This window comes from Rhyacophila brunnea, unplaced genomic scaffold (genome assembly GCF_057557595.1).
Source record: "Rhyacophila brunnea isolate RB1 unplaced genomic scaffold, BYU_Rbru_1.0 scaffold_18, whole genome shotgun sequence".
Classification (NCBI taxonomy): Eukaryota; Metazoa; Arthropoda; class Insecta; order Trichoptera; family Rhyacophilidae; genus Rhyacophila; species Rhyacophila brunnea.
The window spans coordinates 15,821,637-15,830,034 of NW_028232837.1; the positions used below are offsets into that span (position 1 = coordinate 15,821,637).

The 8,398-nt window shown below is 31.9% G+C and overlaps 1 protein-coding gene across 1 annotated transcript; it reads right to left on the minus strand.

Annotated features, from left to right (window-relative positions):
• Positions 1-1,096: 1,096 nt before the first annotated feature.
• On the minus strand, positions 1,097-2,463 carry LOC147073250 (uncharacterized). The gene is made up of 2 exons (XM_085945557.1): positions 2,251-2,463; positions 1,097-1,541 (listed from the first exon to the last, which is right to left on the minus strand). Exons 1-2 carry the CDS (start codon positions 2,446-2,448, stop codon positions 1,473-1,475), a joined length of 267 nt encoding a protein of 88 aa, XP_085801683.1. The 5' UTR covers positions 2,449-2,463; the 3' UTR covers positions 1,097-1,472.
• Positions 2,464-8,398: the final 5,935 nt, after the last annotated feature.

The following is an 8,398-nucleotide window of genomic DNA, read 5'->3' on the forward strand; positions in this document are numbered from 1 at the left end:
AGGTATCTTTATTTATTTATTAATTTATTTTTATTACCTACGTCGTAAAATTATAAAATAAAAACTTAAAACACAATCCAATGTTAACTAAAAAAAATGTTTCTTGTCTTATTTTATTTACCTCAAGATATAATAAAATTATGATAATTTTGGTGGACTATTGTTATTTTGTTTTTTTTATTATAATCAAATGAAGTGTTCTTTTCTTAAATTTTATATTTCGAACATCATTTGCAAGGTGAAGCATAATAAGTAGATACTTAACAATTAGAACGGATAGAAAAATGATACCAAGGTTTGAAGGGAAATAATCACGAACATGGGGCATATGTATGGAATCAATACTTTTTTCATGAGGGCTAAAAAGATTGAGTTTTGGACCACTACATATGATTGGAACTGAACATGGGCATCCCGTCTGCCTTAACAATTTAATAATTCCATATAAGTATATAGGCTTTTTATTATTTTGCAATAAATGCCTGCCTAGACCAGACAAATACATCTGTACGTGAACAATGGTTTCCATCCGCGTCGAAATACAAAAACATGAACATTATAGAAATATTTTAAGACTTTTTACACAATGTTCATTGACCTTGATCTGGACTGGGTACTATGATAATTTTCCGCTAGATGCACTGTCAATAAATACTTAATTTAATATTATAGCATTCATTTTTATTATCATTTACGTATTTTATTAATAAAAAGTTGTATTAATATTATTAGATGTTTTTGTTTTACTTTACTTTTGTTTTTAAATTACTTTACATATAGATATCGTCGTTACCGAAGTGATTTGTAATAATATGGATAATTTGAGCTGCACTAATATGGTAGATATAGTCGTACAAGTAATCCCGAATAATCAGGCATTTATTCGGCACTCAACTATAGTTGAAGATAGTCGATGATTCGGAACTATTTGGACGACCTCTACTTGGGTATTCTGTTAATTTAAATCGATAATTATTAAGTTGTTTTTGAGATATGATTTTAGTGACAGTTGATAAATAAGACACAGATGTGTGAAAAAATATTTATTTATATCGTATTAAAATTTTGTTCTTACAATAAATTAAACATTCATTTTCGGCATACAATAACTAAACCATTATATAATAATATTTTATTGTTGTCTGTCTACTGTTGACTCGCATTTTAGATTTTGCTGTGGGAAGTCATGACGTTTTTACGTAGCTCATATTAATATTGTCCAAGTAGGTACCGCTCTTTTTGACTATGGGCAACGTCTGGTCTTTGGGTTAACAGATCCCCTTTTGATGCACTTAGAGCGGCGTTTGCGTTATTTTTTGAGAATAATATATCCAGCGAGTCCAAAACTTCGAGGAAAGAATGACGAAAATCACACGTTGACAATCCAAAATCTTAATACGATAACAAGCAACCATAAAAGTCTCAAACAATGTAAAATATATTATACTTATTTCTAAACTATTGAATTGAAATTATCCTGAAACACACTTCTTCCAGAATCCCAAACATGCGTTAGAACAGCAGTCTTCGTGATAGACGCACTGTAAAATAATACAATAAAAAATTAGTAGGTTTCGTCTTCCATTTGGCCAACCAGAATACGTCAAATTTTTAGTAGGGTGTGGTGGGGGTGACCTACACATTCGTGGGATGGAAATGAGTGAAACATACATACAGTGACGTCCCTAGGCAAAGTGCTGCCATTCCTTTTCATTTTTAGTCTCAAATTAAATGCAAATTTGTTGGGTACCTTCCGATCTATTATATTAGACATCATTTACAGAGGGAAATACTCTTTCCATGAAACATAGTCTCAAATAGCGGTGTTTTTAGGCGCGCGGTGGTCTGAGGCTCTGACAGGTTTGGAGGACCTCCATGTAAACATGTTTACTAGTGCGGTAACAAAAACAGGAATAATAGGATGCCATTATTTTTTAAACTAAAATGTCGGCACTTTTTAATGGTCTTAATAAAAGTTACAATATTCGTATTCGTTCCTTTGTTTGCAGCCCTTTATAATGTGCCGCCCCTAAGCAAAGCATGACCTGTCTACCCCTACGGGACGTCATTGCATGCATACATACATTATGTGCGATACACGCCAATTAATTCGATTACACAGAATAATATTTCGGAACATGGACGTTTGAATATTAAAACACCGGGCCCCCATGTAATAAAAAAAATAATACGTAAAATATTTTTCTATAATCTAAGACGTAAAAATAATAACATGTTGGATAAACGCACCCTTTCACCAACTTTAGCGCATTCCTTCTTCAAGACTCTCATTTCAAATGGGGAGTTTATAGACTCAGGAATCTGTGCTATAAGGTTCGCATCGTCGTCACTGGAGACTGCTGGTCCCCCAGCGTTCGTCTTCAGCACAGCACCTGACGCAAATGCTGCCAACACTCCGACGAATAAGAAAGCGAACAACCAACGCATCTTGAAAATATAACGTTTAATTCAAACAAATAATGAAGACTGAATTGTATTAAATTTCAAATTGGTATTTATACAAAATTTAATAACGGTATTTCGATTTGTAGATATGGATAACATATTTTTTCTTATAAAAAATCTGTCATAATAAATAAAATCAATAAAAAAAATCATCGGTAATAAAAATAATTAACTTCATAAGTTATCTCCTTGATCAATCAAAAAAATATCTGATAACGTCAGTAAACAAAGTACCGCTATATTAAAAAAATGCATTGCGTATTATTACTCGAAACGCGTGTGCATTATCTGAGTAATCAGTTTCAATCATTAATTATATTGATGACATATTTTGACAGAAAAGTAAACAACGCCGTATTCCTTATATCGGTACCTGATAATAAAAAGCTGACCTCGAATAGAGAAGACGAAGAAATGTGTGTAGGAACTATCATTCTGTACTAATTATGGTTCAGTAGTCATATACTCATATTGTCATCCCAGTTCTAATTTATTAGTGTGATATTAATCGAGGTTAAAGATGCAATCATAATGCGATTTAAATTTGGCACATTTGACGCAAATGACGCAATAGATTCGTCTGAAAATATTAAAGGAAGCCTCCAAACCAGTCATAAAATTATTAAATTCTACCAAAATCGTAAAAAAATATATGAATATTCCTAATAAATGTATGCTTTTTTAATAATACCTACTGATTTACATTTTACAGAACAAATATTTTTTTAAATTATTAGTGGCGTCTTCTGGGAGTACGGCAGTTATGCGTTGCCAAGAGTTGGCTTGGTGACAGTAAAATAAGGCAAAAATTGTGAAGATTATATACTTACCTACATTTTTGATAGTAGATTCCATTGATGTGATTATTTTTCTGTAAGAGTAGTCGGTTTTCGTGAATAGTTTTAATTAAATGCGACTAAATAATGTTTGTATAAAGTATTATCCGAAATAAAAATAATAAATCATTCAAACGCATCGATTTATTTGGAAAATAAAATTTCGATTGTTATTCTGGCTCTGGTAAAAAAGGTGCTCTGGATTATGATTATATTATAGTGGAAAGGGTTTATTGTTCCAGGCTTATTTACTTGACGCCATATGAATTGAATGAGGTTCTATCCATGGATTCACCCAACTCACTTTCTCTGTGGCATGCTCGCATAGTAGAATAGTTTTAAGCAGCGTTTTTCCCCATTGAATTTAGAGAGGGAATCCTTTTTATTTATTATAACATAACAGAGCCTCTAAATATCAACGCCGCCCACAGAGAAACAAGGGAAGGCTATCAAAACAGGTATTCAAAAAAATTAAATTTTCCGAAAAATACTTGGACCCGGTAAAGTTAACCAACGGTGGTGTATTCGTACCGTGCGAATGGTGAGCCCTGCGAACAAAGTGACACACTGTTAGATGGAAGGGATCCATAAAGTTTATGAAGAAACCCCTGTAGACGCTCGGCCCCTAGTCCACCCCCATATGAGATGGGTGGATGACGTCAAGAGGGATGAAGAGAGGCTGAGTGTGACAAAATGGAGAGAGCGAGAGAACCCGAAATAGAGAATTCTGGAGGATGTTTGTGCAGTCGACCATGGATCTGCATGGTCTGTAGCGCCAGCTAAAGTACCTAAGTATGTTTAGCTTTTTACTGCGAGCAGTTTTCCATATGTTCGGTTAGTTACGAAGGTAGTTCAGTAAATAAGATGTACGTAGGTACAATAGAAGTAAACTAACCCAATTATTGTCTCATCCACCAAATATAAACTTGCCTACAATATTTAAATCTTTGTTGTGTATTATTTATTTGTTTACTCTTAATTTGATCTTCCGTGGACCTATTTGGGAAACGATGGTTTAATAATTATTATAGACCGCTATGTATGTCGTACTAGGCTAAATATTTTAATTTGGCTACAGGTATGGCCCATTTCTGACACATGAGGTGTAAATGAGATCTCTGCCATTATTGATAGTATTAACCTGTGTTTCCATGCTATCTATATAATAAACCAGAAACATCAATAATTATTCTCCCTATGTGCAGAAATAAATTACCATTGGTAGAGCAACGACTGTTTTCATTCGAGTTGCTTCAGTGACCTAGAGACATCCCTAGGTCAAGTGCTAACACAGGCTCAAAACGTCATCCTATCCAAGGTACCTATCATGTTAAGTGTCCAAATTTATCACATTTTTTTTAAATATTAATATGTAACTATAATGTATTTTAACAGTGAAAATTATCAACCTGGATATTTAATTTTGTTGAACTTTTTCTTACACTGTGAACGTATTATAATTGTAACTTAATGTGGCGACCGGGTCGGACGGCCGATGGGCCTAACAGCTGGTTGGATCGACTTGAGCATCTTTTTCCTTTCGGAGCAAATTTTCGGATATTCCCAGAGGATGTGGTTTGTATCCTGCAGCCTGCGGTTCTCCGCCACATGGACATGTTGGTCGGGTGATTAGATTAGTCCAAACTCAACCAACTTTGTAGTGAACCCACCGTGCCCAGTTAAGAATTGAGTGGTGTGATGGTCAGGAGTCAAATAATTGTTCTTTCCTTTGTATTACGATGGTTTTATTAAGTATTTTTTTAAATGTCCAATACACTGTAAACTTTGATTATGGCCAATTGCATACGTACATTTTTCCGGACACGCATTATATTATTACGGTTGGAAAATTGTAAACATTAGGTATGTAGGTATAACGAAAATTTGACATGATTTTTGTTTGTGGTAGGTACAAGACAGGTAGTTAAATTCAGTAAATTGTTCGTTAGTAGATGCGGCTGCTATGGTGTATGAATATTATTTTGTCAAATTTTACCTCGCGATAGGACATATATAGTAGGTATTATGATTAATTATTATAAATAAAAAATAATAAAATACCTAAGTAATAAATATTGTTTTTATTTTTTATCAGTCTTTTTATAAAGTATGTTACAAATCAATCATTATAAAATGAATTATATGGATATATCAGATAAATAAATAATTAAAATCAAACACTAGGCTAGAAATATGGAATACAAACCAAATAATTGTTTCATAATATCATTTCTTTTGTTATACTCTTATGCCATACGTCATAATTTAATATTAAAAATAAATTAACAATAATACTGAAAAAATTTGCAGTTATAAAATAGAATAATTAATAATAATATTCATAGCTGACAACATTTGATTTTTTTCTAAATGAGTAGGTACAATGTTGCATTGCTGCACTGAATTAATACACATAAATAAATACAGATAAATTAAAATATTATCCTCCTATAACGGAGCCCGAAACACATCGCTTCCAGTATCCCAAGCACGAGTTAGTACAGCAATCTCCGTGGTAGACACACTGTAAAAATAGTAATCAAATTAGTTTCGCGGATTTATAGTGAATCTATAGAAGGCAGTAAACTATAAAGAAATTCAGCGAACGTATTAGCAATCAGAGACGCTTTTAAGTTAACATAATTATTATTAAGTTGTATATTTATATTTTGTTCACGTTGTTTTATTTTTTATTCTAGCTAATGGAGGTCGCGGTTTGCAGTAAATAGTAAAAATACTCATTCAGAACTGATGTGACATATATCTGTTATCAAAAACTAAAAAGCATGAAGGTCACTGTGACACGTTTTGTGTTCATTGATCAGGTTGAACTAATCAAGCCGATTTCAACGTTATAAAAGCAGAACATGGTCGAACAACAATAATTAATATTTACAAACTGTCACGAATATTTTAAGCATTGTTTGTATTATTAAATGTGAATATATCGGATATATCCAAAGAATTTTGAAGTGTGGAGAAGGGGTATTCTATAATTTTAATATCACAACACTTGATAGTGATCCTGGAACGTGCCACTTAATAAATAATATTCTTTACGTTGGTGATTTGAAACATTGCGGCTTTCGACAATTATTTACAGCCGCCATTTTTGTTAGTAATCTCAGTATTATTTACGTATGACATAAGCAATTTTTGTAATTGGTTATCAAAATATTCGAAATAATGCATATTTTACACTTTACAGCATATCTATGTAGGATAATTGAAGTGGTCTGTCCTTGCAATGAAGTTTTAGCTATATTTGCTGTAGAATTTGAATGTTTTGGTTTCGGTACAAGTTGTCCGTGTTTTGTTTTGTATTGGAAACAGCCAGTATAGGTACTAAACAATAAAACAATATCCACATTTAAGTTTCAGAGTTTCTCGTGGCAATATGTCCACGTTTAATAACTTAATTATGCAAAAACTGTTTAAAGTAAGTAAATCTAAAATTGTGTCAACTCTTTACTACACTGTGGTGTGGGACGGTGTGCCTTGAAATATTATAATACGACCTATTAGAATGTAGGACACTGTCAAAAATCGAATAAAACGTTTTTATATTGGTATTTAACCCTTAACACTCGAGTGCCGCCATATCGGCGGCATTAGAAGTTTCCCGTATTACTCGAGTGCCGCCGTAGCGGCGGCATCGCCTATAAAGTCATTTTTTGTAATATTTTCAGAAATTTTTATAATGCGATTTCAATCAAGTTAGAATGAATAATAATATGTTATTACATTTATCTGAGAAAGAAGTCGGCAAAAGAATACTGCGTGCCTAATTTCAACATAGTATTTTTATCGAAATCTTCTCTTTTTTTATTCGTAGGTCGTCGCTTGCAAGCAATGTTTTTTGTCACATAAATTTTATTTATTAAACGTTCCCAGACTAGAGTGAAGTGTTTGTCACGCATGATTTTGAAGTGTGTTTATATTTTTTATTGGTTCTCGCTTGCGCAGGGGCGTCTCGTATAGTTTACAGTTTTATATTTGAATACTGTTTTTGATGATAATACTTACTAGTATATTATGCCGATTCGGAACCTATATAATGTGAAATACTCTAATGAGTCAAATGAAAATTATTACGTATCGATTTATTATTTTTTGAGAAATCTTTTGATAATATGTACCGCACTGGGAATGAGTTGTTATGAGCCCGAAACTAATTTAGGAAATTTACGAGACAGCCGCTTATATTACAAGTGTATTTGAAGGCAATTCATTTGTATCATATTTACAGTCATAATGGACGATTTACACTTTATAGCCAGTTCTCTACATACCGCTATTTCATTACGATTCTGTGATAAGCCAGGATTACATATTGGAGATTGCTTTGTGAAATACCACACAATCAAGAATTATAAATAAACTAAAAATAAGTACAGTATATTCATTATAAATTTATTTTACAGAATAAAAAAAAAAAAAATTTTTTTACATTTTTTTCACCAATTAAATGTTTTATATTGAAATTATGCTTTGTGCGGGAAAAAGTCTCGAGTGGGTGGTATGTACCTATAAAAAAAATTTCGAGTGGAAAAGGTTTTAAACAATAAGGATTTTTTAAAGTCATATAAGTACCTAATACATTATTACAGGCAACCCTATTGCTCGGAGTGTAAAAGGTGCAGTTTTAGACATATTATATGGGCGATTAATAGTGTACGTTTGCTACACTTGAATTAATTGATAAGCAAAATGATATTGTTCTATGCGTCACTTACACTTTCATATATTATGTAAATTATATTGTTTAGAGAAGGTTCTTTTCAACATGTTTGATTTTATCGCATTCTAGATCGATTTAAAATTACATAAATTTGCAATTAAACTTCAACCAAAATTACTACTTATTGATCTCTCGACGATCTCTCATTGAATAATAGATACTATTAATTTCAAGTTCAAACTGCGATGCAATACACTGATTCATTTTGAATTATTATTATTATTAATTAGATATAATATAAGTATATAATAATAATAAAATATTGGCATATACATAAATATATTATATTATAATATATTATATTATAATATATAAAAAGAAAATAATTTAGCGGGTTTGAATATCAGAATTTCAT

Coding starts and splice junctions, on each gene's coding strand:
- LOC147073250 (XM_085945557.1), bottom strand. CDS start 2,448: ATGCGTTGGTTGTTCGCTTTCTTATTCGTCGGAGTGTTGGCAGCATTT. Junction 1,542..2,250: donor GCGCTAAAGTTGGTGAAAGG/GTGCGTTTATCC, acceptor ATTATTTTACAG/TGCGTCTATCACGAAGACTG.